Below are 17,672 nucleotides of genomic sequence, written 5' to 3'. Positions count from 1 at the left end.
TTTCTCTTATAAAATCGCAGCACAGAGACAAAAAGCGACAACAGTGGGACAAGACGGGCACAAAAACCTCTCCCAATTAAAAACACAGAGAGCTTGTTCCAGAGAGACACAAAAACAGCTTCAAAATGAGAAGAAATGACTGCAGAGAAACTCACTGGGGATGGAAATATTCAGCAAAATATTCTAAAATGCGACAGAACTTCCGCAAAACGAAGAATGAAATGCCAACAGGTGACAGACAGTGATAAATACTACTTGAAAAAGACACGAAGGGCGTGTGTGTGTGTGTGTGTGTGTGTGTGTGTGTGTGTGTGTGTGTGTGTGTGTGTGTGTGTGTGTGTGTGTGTGTGTGTGTGTGTCATGTCATGTCACGTGACCATGAGTCATGTGATTCCTGCTCTATATCTCTATCACTCTTTGCATTGCTCTGTTTTTCTCTCTCTCTGTTTCTTTCTTTGTTTCTGCAGCTGATTTAAAAACTCGCACCGGTATGATGAGGACCTGACCTTTCAGATCTCAGCGGTAACAACGACATTTTCTCTCCGTGCGTCTGTCTGTTGTATTATTTAATCTTAAGTCTTCAACCCGGCAGCTAGCTGCTCCGTTAGCCACCTAGCCTGCCAAGCTAACTGTGAACAGCCGACTGTTAGCTCGCTTCTTTCAGCCTCTTTGGGATTTAAAATTAACTATATTCCTCCTTAAACGTCTCTTATGAAGTGGCCCAGCAGATTCCCGCCCCGCTGTCTGGTTAAAGCCTGTTTTTCTGTGGTTGTTTTGCAGGTTTTAAGAGGAGTATGCAGCTCAGTCTGATGCTAACAGCCTGCTAACATCTGAAGCTACCTGCTAATCATGGTAAAGACATCATCAAGAATCTGCTTTTTATTGATCGATTATTACAAAATCTGTGGTTTCTAAGTATTTATCCCTCACACAGAGGCTGTGAACACCATAACAACATGTGCAAGGACTTGTAAACAACAGAATGCAAAGGCTACACCTGCTTCAATATTTAGCATTTAAAGTGGTTTTATTAGAATAAAGTGTAGAAATCTGAAACCAGCAGTGACTAGAAGATTAAATCTGACTTAGAACAGCCTTGTCCAGATTGGAGAGGAAAGATAAACCCCTATAAAGCCCTCAAAACTTTAACTGAACTTCAAGCAGCCCACAACACTGTTAATAGAACTTATTAAAAGGTATAAAACTCAAAATTAACTTCATTGATTCATATGTTTGCTTTAAAATCTGTGAATTGTTTGTACAAAACGTGTGCCACATTTCAACAAAGAACGATACAATATTTGCAAAGAAATGCAGACTGACATAATATGACTAGGACTTCTGGAGTTTAGACATTTTGTTTGCCAAACTGGGAGATTTCCTTGTGACAAGGTCAGAGGTCAGTGTAGTGATGAACTGTGACCTTAGCAGATTGGCCCCTCAAGTACTGTTTGATCAATCAAAGACAAGAAAGATAAGAAAACTGTCCAGGGAGAGATGAGATTCACCTGGAAACACGCAGAGAAAACACAAAATAATAATAAATATTAACAAAAATGTAATGGATTAACATGGATTAAAACAGGCTAAAATCACACAACACTGTTTCGGGTTAAGTTATGTTAATCATGCTGGACTAAACTTACTGGGTGACATTAAAAATGCATTTTCACAAGTACATTTTTTTAAAGATAAACTTTACTCACTGGAGATAAGAGATTATTATTTCAAGAGAAGGTGATACACACTGCGATCTGTATGTCAGTAAAACAACTAAATAAAAATACTGAATATAACATTTTTGCTCTTACCCTGAGTGCACTTTGCGACATTTTTTAAATTTTATTTTAGAATAAAAGAAAGAGAAGCAGAAGTTTCTCAACATTGTCTGATTAACACTTAATGAATATGAAAGAAAAGTTTGAAGTTCTTGTAGAGACGTCACACTTTGATCAGTGTGAAAACAGAGTCTAACGGCCCTGTGTCTCCTGTGTGTCCTGCAGACGGGGGTCCTGTGGGTCCTGTGCTGGACTCTGCTGGGTCTGAGCGCCGCCCTGGTCTGTCCCGATGGAGGGATGTGCGAGGACAGAGACACCTGCTGCAGGAACACGCAGGGAGGATACGGATGCTGCCCGCTGCCCCACGTGAGCCTCACGCCGTCCCGATCGGGACACTTAACAACACGCACACTCCTCACAGGGCGGCCAGAATCAAACCAGAGTTTTCTGGCTGTGAGGCGGCAGTACGAACCACTGCACTGTGGTGTAGCAGCTTTCCGATGTCCTGCAGTGACATCTAGTGGTCACAGATGGCCTTTCCTCTCGTCTGTAGGCCGAGTGCTGCTCGGACCACCTCCACTGCTGCTACCAGGGGACGGTGTGCGACCTGGTCCTCAATCGGTGCGTCAATAAGACCGTGTCCCTGCCCTGGGTCAGACGAGTCCCCGCCAAGCCGGCTCCCGTCGGCCCGCAGGTACGAATCCCACCAGCTCAGTGGTGGACGTCAGAGCGCGTCAGATAACCGGAGAGCCTGGATGATGGGACACTGATGCTCCACAGCGGGGAGAATTAACAGCAGCAGACACAGAAATGGTTTCTCAACAGCTCCACTTGAGATATTCACTGAGAGTTTAAATTAGGGGTGTTCAACCTGTGGCTCTGGAGCCTCATGTGGCTCTTCAGCTCCTCTGGAGCGGCTCCAGGAAGCTTTCATATATAAAAAAAGTTTTGCTCCCATTTTTCTTTTTCAAAACTGGACTCATCTCCAGACAGTTAAACGGACAGAGTGAACGGATTTACAAAAAAATTACAAAAAAATTACATATACAGGAAAAATGTAACTAAAATTATTAAAGGGCAGTTAAAGATTGCCAGTAGGACTTCTTTTCTTCAGAAAACGAAAAGAGAAAGTGGAGAAGAAAACTGAAATCATTAGGAAAGAAGAAAAAAAAAGATTTCAAAAGAAAAAAAATCAATGAAATTGTTGAAACTGCTCCAACGGTGGGAAACAGCGGCTGTAAATAGAAAAATGACTGAAATGGGAAATCCCGTGAAAACCAAGCAGGATGTGTAAATCTCTATAAAGGGCCACAAAAGCTAAAAATGTCATAAAATGTCTAAATTGTGCCTTTAGCTCGTGATCAGTGAAGCCTGGGTGGTTGTGGGTGGAGCCGATTTTCTTTATTCTTCATTTCAGTTCAGTTCATTCAGATGTTTTGTGTCTCCAGACAAACTTTATTTGGTGGAAAACCTGAGGACTGTTTTGTTCCTGAAGCTGTCAGAGCTGGTTGAGAGTCTCAGTGTGTTTCTCCCCCCCCCCCCCCCCCCCCCCCCCCCCCCCCCCCTCGTTGGTATTCTCCGGCTGTGCCGTCCGGCTGCAGCTCTCTCTGAAGGCCGTCGTTTGTCCGGACCAGGAGTCGGAGTGTCCAGACGACACCACCTGCTGCCAGCTCCTGGACGGCTCCTGGGGCTGCTGCCCTTTAGCCAAGGTCAAGCCTGCAGACACACACACACACACACACACACACACACACCTGAAACACACACCTCACAGAAGACCTCCCCTCCGTCTGCAGGCGGTGTGCTGCGAGGACAAACTCCACTGCTGCCCTGAAGGCACCACGTGCGACCTGACACACTCCCGGTGTGTGTCCGCCTCGCTGGACTCCGTCCCCCTGCTGGACAAACTGCCCAGCAGGAGGCGAGACGCCCATCCAGGTCAGGATCAAGCTGTCTTCACCCAACGTTCCGAGTGTTGGCTGCACGAAAACACTGTTCTACTGTTGGTATCATGAGCAGCTCACTGTTCTGAAAGGACTATAGAGCATCTTCCTCCTCTAACATCCAGATTATAGAGTCTTCCTCCTGCTGACCTCAGTTTAAATCCAAAACATGAAGTACCTGTCATTAAGTAGGACTTTCTGTGTTCAACCTCAATAACGTTAAGGTAATTATGTTAATGATTCTGTTTCCCCTTCAGCGGCGCCCTCCCTCAGCTCGGCGGCGCCCTCCGCCGGCTCCCTGCTGTGTCCAGGAGGGCGAAGCCGTTGTCCACAGCGCTCCACGTGTTGCCTCCTGAGCAGTGGCGAGTACGCCTGCTGTCCTTACCCACAGGTACCCTGACGGGGACGGGAACTGCTTCTCTTTTATCCACGTTGTCTGAGTTTTTAACGTGACAGAAGACCGACCTGCCTGCATCGCTGCGTACTGAGGTGGCCGGTAGATCCTGAATGGAGAACCAGGCAGCAGATCTCTTGTACATTCTTGTTGGTGGGTGTGGAAATGGATTTCTCGCAGCGCCAGTTGTTTCCTTTCGCAGCTGTTTTTTTTTCCTGGAAGAGTTTCAGCTTCAGTTCTGTCTGTTGGTGAGAAGCTGAACGGGAATTTAAATTTAAATTCTGACATCAGTTTCAAAATAACTTCGGATGTAAAAAAAGGTTAAAACAGCTGTTTAGGAAGGGAGGCTAACCGCTATCTTGGCGTGGTAATGCTAACAGCCTTCGATGGTGTTCAGGCCACGTGCTGCAGCGATCACATCCACTGTTGCCCCGGCGACACGACCTGCGACCTGGAGCACGCCGTCTGTACGTCCGGAGAACGCCGGTTCCCCCTGAGGACGAAGATCCCCGCCGCGCACGGCGACGGTGAGCCCCCGCCGAGCGTGCGCGCCGTTAGCTTCCGAACGCGATGAAGATGACTTCCTGTCCGCTCTCCTCCCACTTCCTGTCTGCCAGTCGTGTGTCCGGACCGGGAGTCCGTCTGTCCGGATCAGACCACGTGCTGCCAGATGGCCAACGGCACGTACGGCTGCTGTCCGATGCCCAGCGTGAGTGTCCGGCCCGCCGCGGCGTCCCCGCCGTCCCCGGTGGGACCGCGGCCTGAGGTCTCTGTGTGTTTCAGGCCGTTTGCTGCTCCGACCACGTCCACTGCTGCCCCGCGGGGACGCAGTGCGACCTGCAGCACAGCACCTGCGTGTCCGGGAAGGGAATCGAACCGGTGACCCAGAGCATGCTCGCCCTCGAACGTCTCGAGCGATGGCGTTTGTCTCCAGGACGCTCTGTCCCCTGTAACGACTCGGTGGCGTGCGGTGACGGGATGACCTGCTGCCAGTCCGTGGCGGGGCAGTGGGCGTGCTGTCCTCTGCCCGAGGTACGGCGCTCTGGGGGGGGGCGGGGTGAGCGGTGAGGCAGACGGAGTCACTCTGTCCGTCCCCCCGCAGGCCGTGTGCTGTGAAGACCACCTCCACTGCTGTCCCCACGACACCGTCTGCAACCTGGCGGCGTCCACCTGCGACGACCCGTCGGGCGGCGCCGCCACGCCGTGGCTCAGCAAGTTGCCCGCCGTGCCGCTGGTCGGCGACAACAGCAAGTGCGACAAGTCGACGTCGTGTCCCGGGAAGTCGACCTGCTGCCGGACGCCCAGCGGCGCCTGGGCCTGCTGCCCACTGCCTGAGGTCACGCCTCGCTTCCTGTTTGCAGGCAGCGGCGGGTCGGCGCTCGCGCTCACGTCTCGCTCCTCCTGCTCCCTCAGGCCGTCTGCTGCGACGACCACGTCCACTGCTGCCCCCACGCCACCGTCTGCAACCTGAAGGCCCAGACCTGCGACGACCCGTCCGGCGCCTCGCCGTCCGTCCGCTGGCTGGAGAAGACGCCGGCCGTGTCGGCGCCGCCGCCACCGCCGGACGAGAAGTGCGACCGAGAGACGATGTGTCCCGGCGGCACCACCTGCTGCCGGCAGGACTCTGGACAGTGGGCCTGCTGCCCCCTGCCGCAGGTCAGTCTCCGTCCGGACGGCGTCCCGCCGGGCCGCGTCCCGCGCGGCGCTCTGACCCCGCCCCTCCCCCGCCGCAGGCCGTCTGCTGCAGCGACCACGAGCACTGCTGCCCCAGCGGATACCGCTGCAATGTGGCCCAGCAGACCTGCGACAAGCCCGACGGCGGCCGCACGCCGTGGCTGCGGAAGGTCGCCGCGCTGAAGGGGGCGGGGCTCCCGCTGGTGGGCGGAGTCAGGAACATGTGTGACGGACGCACCAGCTGCCCCCGAGACACCACCTGCTGCTTCATGGGGGGGGCGCAGGGGTGGGGCTGCTGCCCCCTGCCTGATGTAAGCCCTCCTCCTCGTCCTCCTCCTCTTCTTCCTCCTCCTCCTCCCTGACTCTCTGCTGCCCCCTTCAGGCCGTCTGCTGTGCGGACGGGAAGCACTGCTGCCCCAGCGGACACACCTGCGACCCCCACCACGGCTCCTGCTCCCGGGGGGGCCTCCGCATCCCCTGGTTCTCCAAGCTGAGCCCCCGCACCGGGCCCGCCGCCGCCGCCGCCGTCGGAGACGTCAAGTGTGACGACAAGAGCAGCTGCGCCGCCGGCGCCACGTGCTGCAAGCTGCCGTCCGGGGAGTGGGGCTGCTGCCCGCTGGTCAAGGTCAGCACGGCGGGGCGGGTCAAAGGTCATGTGAAGGCCTGTGTACGAAGCTTCTCCTCTCTCCTCCACCCTGCAGGCCGTCTGCTGCACCGACCACGAGCACTGCTGCCCGCAGGGCTACACCTGCAACATGGAGTCAGGAACCTGTGAGAAGAAGAGTTTCCTCAGCCTCCCTCAGACCAGGGTGGTTCAGTCCGAGCCGGAGGCGGAGCGGGACGTACCATGTGACGGCGCGGGGGGGTTTCGCTGCTCCAGGAAGCAGACCTGCTGCCGGACGTCGGAGACGGAGTGGGGCTGCTGCCCGTCGCCCGGGGTACGTGTGGAGGGGCAGGGCGGTTCATCCCGGTGAGGTTGAGGCTGACATGTGACGGAGTTGATGGTGTTTCAGGCCGTCTGCTGCCCCGGCTCCGCCTCCTGCTGCCCCGCCGGGTTCCAGTGTGACCCCCGGACCGGAGGCTGCAGCCGCAGCGCCGCCCTCAGCTGGAACTCTTTACTGAGACGCACAGACAGAGACTCCACCCTTTAACCTGCGGGCCGCTCCGTCCGTCTGCCGCTCCACCCCCCCCTGCTCCACCCTCCCCCTGCTCCGTCAGGGAGGAGAAGAGGTGAACCGACAGCTTCACAAACACTACAACAGATTTGATTTGGAGACGTCCATCGCTGCAAGAAAACACTTACATTTTTAGTTTGTTTCAATTCATTAAACAACTTATATTGAAAAGAAAAAAAAAAAAAGTCTTTTAGGTTGAAAGAAGCTGCAGCTTCTTTTAAAGCAGTGGTTCTCAACCTGAGGTCCAGGACCCACCTTAGGTCCAGGTGGAGCTCACTGCTTTACAGGAGGAATCTTTACCCGACACCGGAGTTTCCTCTCCTCTGGATTCCTGTCGCTGTGGAGTTTCATGTTTGAGAAGTTTGAGTCTAGAAAAGACATGAAGTGAATCTGACGTCCTCAGGAAACCTGTGTTCTCAGTCTGCTCCTCTCTGAATGTACCTGCTGCCTTACTGGGACACACACACACACATACACATAGAGCGGCTTGATTCGGTCCACATGTAGATCACGGGACGGTAAGAAAAACTTCTGTTTACCCCTCAGTTTAAATGAACCGTCTGAATAGCGACGCGTCAGGAAGAGATGGTTTTTGTTTTTTGTTTTTTTTTTTTCCTTTTTCAGTTGTTGACATTAAGAATTCCAAATTAACAGCAAACACTTGAAAACTCAACTCAGTGAAGGATTTTTAACGCTGAAGTTATTTTTAGGTTATTTCAAGTCTGCGTCCATCTTTAGCTCCTGAGTGGATGAAACCCCAGCGTCGCCACGGTGACCGTCCTCAGCAGCTGATTGGCTGCCTGAAGCTCGGTTTTAGTCGAGGTTTAAAATTGTTGGTGCCGACGCTGTAGGGGAGCGTTGAAGACTCGTTATTTTCTCCTCCCTCATCGTGTTACTGTGAAGAAACGAACAGGAAGACGGATCCGCTGCTTTCTCTCTCGTTTTTATGGAGTTAAATGAACTATCGGAGCATCTCTGTAGTTCTGTTTTTGAAGTGTTTCTATAATTTCTTCTACTTAACCTGGTTTGAATTGTGTGTGAGAGGTAATGTTACAGATACAAGGTTCTCCGAAAGGTTCTCTTCATTTCACCCGTTATAAAGAGGAAGGGAACGTCCCTCTTCTACATGCTTGTTTATGACAAACATTTGATTTCCTGCTGAAATAAAGTGCGGAGTATCAGTGTGTGGGTCTCTGACTGTTCTCTCGGGTGGATTCCTCCTCACTGGATGTTTCCGTGACGTGTTTCCCAAGAAGAAAACTTCTCCTGGGCTGTGAGGAGGACGGACGGACGGAGGAGGTCTTGATAAAACCACCCGGCTGGATGTGATGATAGAACTGAGCTCAGCCTCTCCCACTCACTTCCTCTGACCTTTCCTGACCCCTCTGGATCGTCTTACCCCCCCCCCCCCCCCCCCCCCCCCCCAAAATCAGAATCGACATCACAGAGTTGTTATGACTACGGGAGTAAACAGAGGGGGAGTGGAGAACAGCTGTAGATCCTGGAGAGTCTTTGTCCTCATGCGCTGCCCCCTGCTGGTCTCATGACGCCTCTAATGCATCTTCGATGTTCTGTTATCATCCCATAATGTTTTTAGATGGAATGGAAACGCAGAGCCGACTTGACCTTTGGCAACGCGGGCAAACTGAGGGCGTCAAGTCAAACCATTCACTTTCAAAGTAAAGATATTCAAACTGTGAACTGTTAAAATGGGAAAGCTCAGATTGATTCCAATACAGCGAGGCCTGATCAATGTTAACACAAATGAGAAAATTCTAATTGACATTTAAAGGCTGATTACGAATGGAACAGTGGAGGACTGGAATAGTCCAACTATTTGCTCTTCAAGTACTTTTTTTCTACAAATATGAAAATTATTTCAGTTACTTTGTAAATGTAGCTCAAGAGTGAAGTTACCCTGTGTAGACCATTGGAGGGGAACGTCATTGATAGCCTGGCCTCGGGCGCCACATCGAGTCGGGCCGGCTCTGGAGGGAACTTTCAAACCTAGACTCGAACCAGAGACCGTCTGGCTGTGAGGCCACAGTGTCATTACACTTCACATCCCAAACTGATGTCTTCCTTTCTTTCGTGGGTCTCGTGCCGTTCGCCTCCTCAGTGAATCGTTGTGGAATCAAACCGTGTTCTGGAAGCTTCCGGAGCAAATCGTCACTGCTGATTCATTGATTCCACCAGGTGAATGAAAGGCTGAATTTGCGCCCTCCACCCCCCCACCCAGGATTTTCACATCTATGTTTAGCTGCATCGACCCTCCAACAGCTCACAGACCGAAGCGACAAAAACCTTTGACGGCGGAGCAGAAAACTCCTCCATTGGAGGGCTGAGGAGCCCATTCACATGTTGCCAGGGAGAGACCCTCCACCCAGACCCCCCCCTCCACCCCTCAGCCCCCTCCACCCAGATCACTCCCTCCGCCGGTATTTAACCCGCTCCAGCAGGAATGTAAAGTCATCTGCTCAGATGGAAGCTGGTTTCCAGCTAATTGACGGATCACAGTTATTGGTCGTAGTGAAGGTTATTGATCATTTTTGATGGTGGATTTAAAGAACAGTGATCGTTTTCAAGCTAAATTTCCAGCCTACAGAAACTTTTTCCACATTGTCTCATCGCTGTCAGACGTCCAACAACATCACCAAATGTTTTTCCCTAAATTCTGCCTTGGTCCTGAATTTCAGTAACTCCATGAGACAGAAGACTGTTCAGAGCATCAGAGTCAGTTTTACATTGTGTGTTTCTTTCCTGTGATCGTTGATTTCTTGGTTTATATTTGTTGGTTATTTTCTACATTATTGATAATTTCCGAGGTAATTTAATAATTTTGAAAGTTGATTTCAAGTTTATCGATATGTTGATGATACTTTATTATTCATACTTTAAGATCCGTCTGTTCAGGCTGTCGACACCTCTTAATGTAATTTCACAGTTTTGTTCAGTAAGAGCTCTCTGAGTGTCGTCTTCCCGTTCGATCCAGTTTATTTGACCTGTTTGTTGCAGGAGTTATTCGGTGTTTTATGTTTTCCCGATCATCCATGTTGGAATGTGATGTTTTTAGATCTGTTGTTTGAGTCGGAAATGTTTTTCCAGCATAGATCCAGGAGTCACTGGGGGCGTCTGCAGGACGTCCAGAGCATTTGGAGGCTGCTGCTGCTGTGGGAGGGGGGGACGGGCGAGGGGGTGGGGGGCTGAGGTGGTAGACCTCATAACTCACACATGGTGGACCAATCAGCGGCGTGCGGGGGCTGAGGAGCCGGTACGCTCCGCCGGGGGTCGGATATACGCCTGAGACGAGCTGCACGGACAGCAGGGGCTTCGTTTGTGTCTGCTGGATTCCACCTGAACGTCTGAGCCGCCTCTCAGGTAGGAACGCCTCACACTGGCGTGGTTGGGTCGGGGATCAGGGGTCAGGGATCTGGGTCGGGGGTCAGGGATCTGGGTCAGGGAGGGGTTGGTTGATGCCTTGTGGGAAACGTGGACGGCTGCTGTCCTGACCGGACCCAAACGGTCAGTGGTTCAGGTGGAGATCGGCCCGCCTGCTTCCAGAGCTCCAGATCCGCTCCGTGGCTCCGTCACGAGGTCTGTCCTTTATGAGGGGGTGGGGGTCTGTTTTGATCCCCCCCCCACGGTAGTGGCTGTCAACATGGCGAGCGGAGCCGCAGAGAGACTCTGACAGCTGGACGCCGCAGTGGAAAAAGCTCTGCCGGCTATTTATACTCAGCTCACCGGGATCACTACTGGTGTCCGTTCATTCACACCGCCTCCGCAACCCCCCCTCACCCCCACCGCCACCACATCACAGGGCCCGGTGCGCCCACATGCCATCCGATGGCCGAAGAAACCTCACCTGGTTGCTTCTGATTGCTTAATGTGGTTGCGTGAAATGTCGCCAGTGTTGTGGCGAAGTAAGACGTTTTATCATGAAGTTAAAGGGTTAATCTGGTGTTGATCTGGTGTCTGTTCCCCAGTTTTTGATCTCCAGGTCAATGAACACCAGCACTGACACAGGAATGGCCATTCCCAGGGTGCTCAACTCCAACACGCCCCTCATCATCGTCACCGGAGAGTCCGAGCCCTCCTTCCTCAGTAAACATGAAGTCCACCCAGGTGGAGAGGCGGAGGAGGAGGAAGAGGAGGAGGAGGAGGAGGTCTCGCTGGTCCAAGCCATCGGCCCCCATCTGAGCCGGGTCATGCAGCAAGGGACCGCCACACATGTGGCCGAAAGCCAAACGTCCCCCCATCAGGACCCTGCAGTCTCCATCGTGGCTCAAGCTGAGAGTGAGACACTTTTCACAGGAAGAGAGGGATTTTAGTGGGAGGAAGATGCTCTATAATCCGAATGTTAGGGGAGGAAGATGCTCTTTAATGTGATTTTTTTTTTTTTTTCCACAGGTGAAGACTTCCAGGAGTTCAGTCCTTCCAACACGCAGTGCCCGTTTCCACGATCGCAGCTCTTCCTGAAGCGAAGGTAGAACACACTGACTCTTTGTTTCGTTGTGATATTTAATTCCTGGGCGGCTGTTTGAAACTGGAGCTGAACTCAGAATTCACTGCTGGCTCCTGCTGTGGTTTTCTTCATATGCTGAGAATAGGTAGTCCTGGTCTGAAACAGATCCAGTGAATCGGTTTGACCTACAGGTTCTGGTCTTCATGTTAGGAAGTGACCTGAGTGTTCGTGTCCTCTGCAGGTCTCTGGGTAAAGAAGTCTTTTTCCTGAGCGACACTGAGGATGAAGACTTTGATGACTCGCCCGTCCTCCCACATTATCACCTCCAGAGGAAACAGCGGCGGAAAGCGGGCCGGCGTCCGGAGGACGGCGAGCAGCGGCCGATCATCAGGGGTCTGTGGGTTCAGGAGGTCGACTGGCTGAAATCCTCCGACAGAGACAGCGCCTGGTCCGTGGACATCATCCCTCCTCCTCCTCAGTTCACTGACTCCAATCCGATGGAGGAGTGCGGTGGTGTCGGGGGTTCGGAGGACGACACGCCGTCCAGCTCCGAGGACTCGGACCGCAGCCTGGACTCCGTCCACACTCACGAGAGCGAGTCGGACTCCTCCTGCACCACGCCACTTTCAACCCTGGAGCTCATGCACGTGTCCTCCTCCCATCCAGACCTGGATTCAGACTCCTCAGGGTGCGAGCAAGGCATGCTGGGAGATCCAGACCATGCCCACAGCGCTGAAGACACATGGCGGCCCGCTGCCGTCTCCAAGGCGACAGCCTTGAAGACGGCAGTTGAAGAACTGAGGGGCAAAGTGACGCAGATCCCCAAGACCCTGGTCTCAGCTGGGTTTGGAGGCTTGATCAGGCGGATCCTGAACGGATGGAAAACCACAAATCCAACCAACGAGGGACTCCTGTTCCACCACGTAAGACGTTCAGACCAACACGCCACTTTCATTCATGCCTGGTATCAAAGGGGACTTTGGTTGAAGTGAAAAGGGTTTTTTTCATGTTGAAAGTGACGAGAAAACAATTTACGCCTCAAAGCTGATTTGATTAACTATTACCATATTACCCAGAATATTGGTCACATGTTTTCTTTTCTTTCTGATTGGTCAATGACTTTTATCAAAAAAGTCATATCAGAATATATTAGAAGATACCATCTGGGGCCACTAGATGTCACTGCAGGACAACAGAATCCTTCTCAGTATAAGTCACGTGACCGACAAAATAAATGAACAATCTTACTCAAAGTCCAGAATAAACTGTACTTTAGAAGTTTTTGGGCTTGACTGGAGCTGTTGTTGTGCCGTTGACTTCTTGGTTGGTTTCCGTTTTACCGGCTTTAATTTGATTGTTCTGCCGCCTCGAAGCGCCTCCAGCCCAGCGGCGGAGCGTACCGGGAGGGCGAGCACTACAGCGTCCTCCAGCACATCCAGAACGGGTCGTACGGAGACGTCTTCTGCGTTCGGGACAAACGCTCCGGATTCAAATGCGCCGCCAAGAGGATTCCGCTGGGCGCCTTCAGCGGCGAGGAGGTGAGCACGTGGAGCGGTCTGGACTCTCCCGGAGTGGTGGAGCTGTTCGGGGCCGTGAGGGAAGGCCCGAATGTCGTCCTCTTCATGGACCTGAAGCCCGGTAAACCTGCACTCCGTAGGGAGAACCCGGAGCCCGGAGAACAGGGTTAACGCGGGTTTGTGTTCCTCACCAGGCTGCCTGGGTCAGCTGCTGAAGGAGATGAGCTGCCTGCCTGAAGACCTGGCGCTGCACTACCTCCACCAGACACTAGGGGCGCTGCAGCACCTGCACCACAGGAAGGTGCTGCACCTCGACGTCAAAGGTACCGTCAGTCCTCGAGACAGAAATTACCAGGATTCATCTGGAATCAAATTAAATTAACATTTTTAAATATTCACATTGTTTAAAAAAAAATTCATCTTCAAAATATATTGATTAAAAAAAGTTTAAAAATTTGAATTGAAAAGTATCAAACATTTTAGATGATCTGATAAATTTACATTAAAAAAACCTAACATTTTTATACAATATTTTTAATGAAATTGAAATTTAGTTTTTATAGTCCACTGAAATTTCAACTAAAATTTAATTATTTTGAAAAAACGTTGAAGATGTTGAAAAAAAGTACTTTTTGAAAAAAAATATTTCACAAAAACTATAATGAACTGAATGAAATATCTCAAAATGTTGAGAAAAGGGTTTTATTTGCATTTATGGTCAAAAATGGTGAAATGTCCTTGATTAATAAGTTCGATCTTTACAAGAGTAAAAGAAACAATGTGGAAACATTTTATTGTCAATTTGTTAATTCTTATCCTAAAATTGGCTGAAGCTGAAAAGCATTTTCAACAATTCAGAATCATCCAGAAGATCAGTGTGGGTCCTCTGATGTTTGACACCAGAGGTCAAAAGAATGAGAGATTGTGGGGGGTGTACAGAGGAAAAGATGGAAATATGTTAGAAGTCCAGTAAATATGATGTTCCTCAGTTCCCGTCTGATTCCTGTTGTTGTTCTTGTGCAGCGGACAACGTGCTGCTGTCTGCAGACTGCAGAGACTCCTTCCTCTGTGACTTTGGCCTCGCTCAGACTTTAGATGATGGCGGACAAAGCAGCAAGGCATTCAGAGGTGAATACAGCAGCTGAGAGGAATACAAACATCATAACCTCATTAAAAACGGCAGTAAATGTGGCTAATGAGAAAGTTTCTCATACAAAGAATATTTTAAGAAGTTTGCAAGGGAAATATAATATGGACATTTGAAAAGATCTGCTAAAAAGTGGTTAGATGAATATTGAGAATTCTCAGGTCTCTCTGGACTTTCAAATGTGAGTACAGTTCCTAACGTCAGTCTGCTGGAAGCTGAACGGACTCTGTTCTGGCTCAGGTCCTGGTTTCCCGGGCACAGAGACCCACATGGCCCCCGAGGTGGCCCGAGGAGACCGTCTGAGTGCCAAGGCCGACGTGTGGAGCAGCTGCTGCATGCTGCTGCACATGCTGAACGGTCACCAGCCCTGGACACGCCTGTACTGCCACCCCCTGTGCCTGCAGGTCAGAGGCAGCAACCGGCCCCGATCCCCCCCCTCCAGAACTGCTCCTCCTCACTCCCCTCCTCTCTTCTGGCAGATCGTCAACGAGCCGCCCCCTCTCTGGGAGGTCCCGTCCAACTGCAACAACTTCACAGCCAAAGTGTTCAGAGCCGGGCTCCAGAAAGACCCCCTGAGACGAGCCACGGCCTGGGAGCTCCAGAGGAAGACCACCAAGGCCCTCAGAGCAGGTCCAGCCAGCTCACAGCCACACAGCCACTCATCCTGTCAGCTCTCAGCCCTGACAATTACACCACAAATGTCAATTAGTCACTATTTCCTTTTGCTTTGATGTTCTGTCATGCTGAATTTGCAGAACATAAATACACCGTGCATGCAGGTACAATCACCATGGTTCAGTCAGTCAGAGTTTACATGTTTTTCATGTTTAATTCCCAAAAACAGTAAATTATCAATATATTCTGCAACGCTTTATTATTATTTTATCAATTTTTGCCACTAAGACGCATGGAGTCGAATTGAAGTCATGGTTAAGTGTTTTGTTTGTTTACTCTGTGACGCAATACCCAGAACCTTTTCTTTATTACTGAGGACCATTTAGTAAAATTTCTAATCTCTCGATATTTGCTGATGTCTAAGATTCCTGATCTTTAGTAAACATGATCATGATCTTCAAATTTGAATGTACAGTATTGAATATTAAAGAAATTCCACTTTTGTCCAGTAGGTGGTGATAGTGAGTCATTGTTCTTCACAGTTTTTACAGTTTACACTGAGTGTGAACTTTAATGATGTTGTCAAATAGAAAGTAGTAGAGGATACAGTATGTATAATGTAACTAACGGAGGACCCAGGGCTGAGCCTTGAGGAACTCCTCTGCAGACCTTCAGTCATGCTGTGGTTCTCCTTCATCTTCAGTTTTTCTTCGCAGTTGGAGGTTTGAGTCTCTGGTCGCTCAAAGCCGCCTGTGAGACTCTGCGTCGTGTCCAGACCCAGACCGAAGACGCCCCCCGCTCCTTGACCCCTGTGGACCTGAACGAAGTGTCCCCCACCGCCTCGGCGCCGGCCATGTACTGGGTGAGTCCCTGGAGGACCACGGCGGTGGATGAGGACTCGGACCGGGACCAGGACACGGACGACCTGACGGCAGAGTGGGACTCAGAGCCCAAATCTCTGCGGGACGACTACACCACAGAAGACTGGCTGAGCGGCTCCGAGTCGGAGGTGGACATCTACATGGGAGAGGAGGAGTGGCTGAAAACTGACCGGGACTATGAGGGCGACTGGGAGGAGGAGGAGGGAGAGGAAGAGGGAGAGGAGGAGGACGAGGACGAGGTCGACGGGGAGGACTGGGACTCGCTGGAGTCCACAGAGTATCTCCGAGCTCTCAGAGGACATTTCCCTTTGCTGCACAAAGGCCAGCTGATGAAGGAAGCCTCATGGGGATCAGAAGAAGAGCTGGAACTCCTTCGAGACGGTGAGTCTGACGAGCTGCAGGAAATCTGCATGGTCAGATTACCCAAGTATCAGCATGATTAAAGAAATGTATTTCCTCTTTTGATTCATTAAACTGCTACTTTAGGTAAATCTTTCAAATTTGGAAACAGCCAGTACATTTTTTCGGCTATAAAAATTAACCACCAAAGTCAGTAATCAGTAAAGTAGATGAATTTCAGTTGTTTCTGACAGTTTATCGAACAACTTAAGACTTTTAAATGACTTCTGCTATTCTTTGACAATTTGTCAGTTATTATGAATGTGTATGATCTGGATGTTAGAGGCAGGAAGATGCTCTATCATCTGGATGTTGGTGGAGGAAGATGCTCCATACCAACTGAGTCAGCTATTTGAACCTGCTCATGCTAGTTTGAGCACTAACAGGGCATTTTCCTGGCAGGGAGAATTGATTGTGGATTTATGAGTTCATGAGTAAACAGGAGTTTAGTGAGACGATAACAGATTTTTCCTGGAGTCAACAGGCTGCGATTATCCCAATGCTAGTGCTAATGCTAACATTAGATGTGGCGAACGGAACGAGACAGCAGCTCTACAACTGTTGTCATTCCTTAAAAGCATAAAGAACACACTGAAGCTGCAGCAGCTGAGTTACTACTGGTTAAAGTAGTGAGATTACTTTATATATTAGTCAGATCAGTTGTGCTAATGCGACTGGTTGGCATGCTCCCCCCACCGCAGATGTAGCTCTGGGCACCACGATGCAGAGCCCCTCTCCCGAGCCTCGAGACGACCCCCCGTCCTGCTTCAGCTGCTCGGAGACGTCCCAGCTGGACGCCTCGGAGACGGTGAGACCAAGCAGGGGTGTCCTCCAGTTTGTCCTCACTCACGACCAAATCAAAACTAAGAAAAAAAAAAAACCTTCCCACTGTTTTCAGGACTCCGACCGATCATCCGACGACCTCAGCTCCGGCGTTTTTTCCTCCTGCAACAGTCAGACGGACGCACGCGTGGAGTGGACGGCTTCGACCAATCAGCCGTCCTCATACTGCTTCGAGGGTGAGAGCATCTGCGTCGGTGCAATTGATTTAGCAATGAATGCAATGAACCGTTTGGGATTTGATCTGAGGAAGTAGCACCTCTTCCAAAAACTCAGCCATGGACATTTGGCCAGTGACACAGATACAGTGACATCTAGTGGTCACAGATGGTATTTACAGCTATGAATCCAATCACCATCCAAACAAATGAAAACAGTGTGAATTATTATCACATCTGCAGGGGTTGACATCTGGATCGAGAACGTTCAGGGCGAGTGTCTGAGGATTCGAGAGCGGCGCCGGGTCAAAGTGGGACACGTCGCCATCGGGATCAGTGACCAGGTGAGAGACTCGTCGGACTCCAGTCACCTGTAAACTGCCTCTGCGCCATCTGTCCACATGAAACTCTCTGAAACCTTTCAAAGATCTCAGGGAAAGCCTTCACTCTGGAGACCCTGGACAGGAAGACGGTGCCCTTCGAGCAGGAGATCAAGCAGTCGGGTTTGTGGCTCCGCTGCGTTCCCGCCCCGGACCGATGTCAGCGCTGGAGGTGGAGAGTTCAGGACGGCAAGCTGGAACTACGAGAATGAATCGGGGCTTTAACTATTCCTCCTTCTCCTGAAGCTCCGGATGCACCTGAGGGGTTCACCTGCAGGATTCACCTGCTCTGCTGCCGTGTAGAGTCTG

At 50.8% G+C, this 17,672-nt stretch overlaps 2 protein-coding genes across 3 annotated transcripts; both read left to right on the top strand.

Annotated features, from left to right (window-relative positions):
• Positions 1-382: 382 nt before the first annotated feature.
• On the top strand, positions 383-7,208 carry grnb (granulin b). Of its 2 annotated transcripts, none has more exons than XM_030097744.1 (16): positions 383-522; positions 781-852; positions 2,004-2,144; positions 2,332-2,472; positions 3,380-3,487; positions 3,575-3,716; positions 3,979-4,112; positions 4,513-4,642; positions 4,733-4,824; positions 4,899-5,147; positions 5,218-5,451; positions 5,529-5,771; positions 5,849-6,100; positions 6,172-6,414; positions 6,491-6,727; positions 6,803-7,208. In XM_030097744.1, the coding sequence occupies exons 2-16, from the start codon at positions 850-852 to the stop codon at positions 6,938-6,940; spliced, it is 2,487 nt and encodes an 828-aa protein (XP_029953604.1). In that variant the 5' UTR covers positions 383-522; positions 781-849; the 3' UTR covers positions 6,941-7,208. The 2 variants fall into 2 exon arrangements, with proteins under 2 accessions (XP_029953604.1, XP_029953605.1); XM_030097745.1 differs by having other exon boundaries at positions 481-544.
• A 3,781-nt stretch (positions 7,209-10,989) lies between these two features.
• map3k14b (mitogen-activated protein kinase kinase kinase 14b) lies at positions 10,990-17,672 on the top strand. The gene is made up of 14 exons (XM_030098811.1): positions 10,990-11,257; positions 11,372-11,447; positions 11,668-12,349; positions 12,800-13,064; positions 13,138-13,266; positions 13,967-14,071; positions 14,331-14,494; positions 14,570-14,720; positions 15,422-15,769; positions 15,812-15,967; positions 16,687-16,793; positions 16,884-17,004; positions 17,227-17,327; positions 17,411-17,672. Exons 1-14 carry the CDS (start codon positions 10,990-10,992, stop codon positions 17,573-17,575), a joined length of 2,838 nt encoding a protein of 945 aa, XP_029954671.1. The 3' UTR covers positions 17,576-17,672.

The sequence above is a fragment of the Salarias fasciatus genome, chromosome 8 (assembly GCF_902148845.1).
Source record: "Salarias fasciatus chromosome 8, fSalaFa1.1, whole genome shotgun sequence".
Classification (NCBI taxonomy): domain Eukaryota; kingdom Metazoa; phylum Chordata; class Actinopteri; order Blenniiformes; family Blenniidae; genus Salarias; species Salarias fasciatus.
Note: the sequence above shows the minus strand (reverse complement) of the source record. Positions and strands in the feature narration are given on the sequence as shown.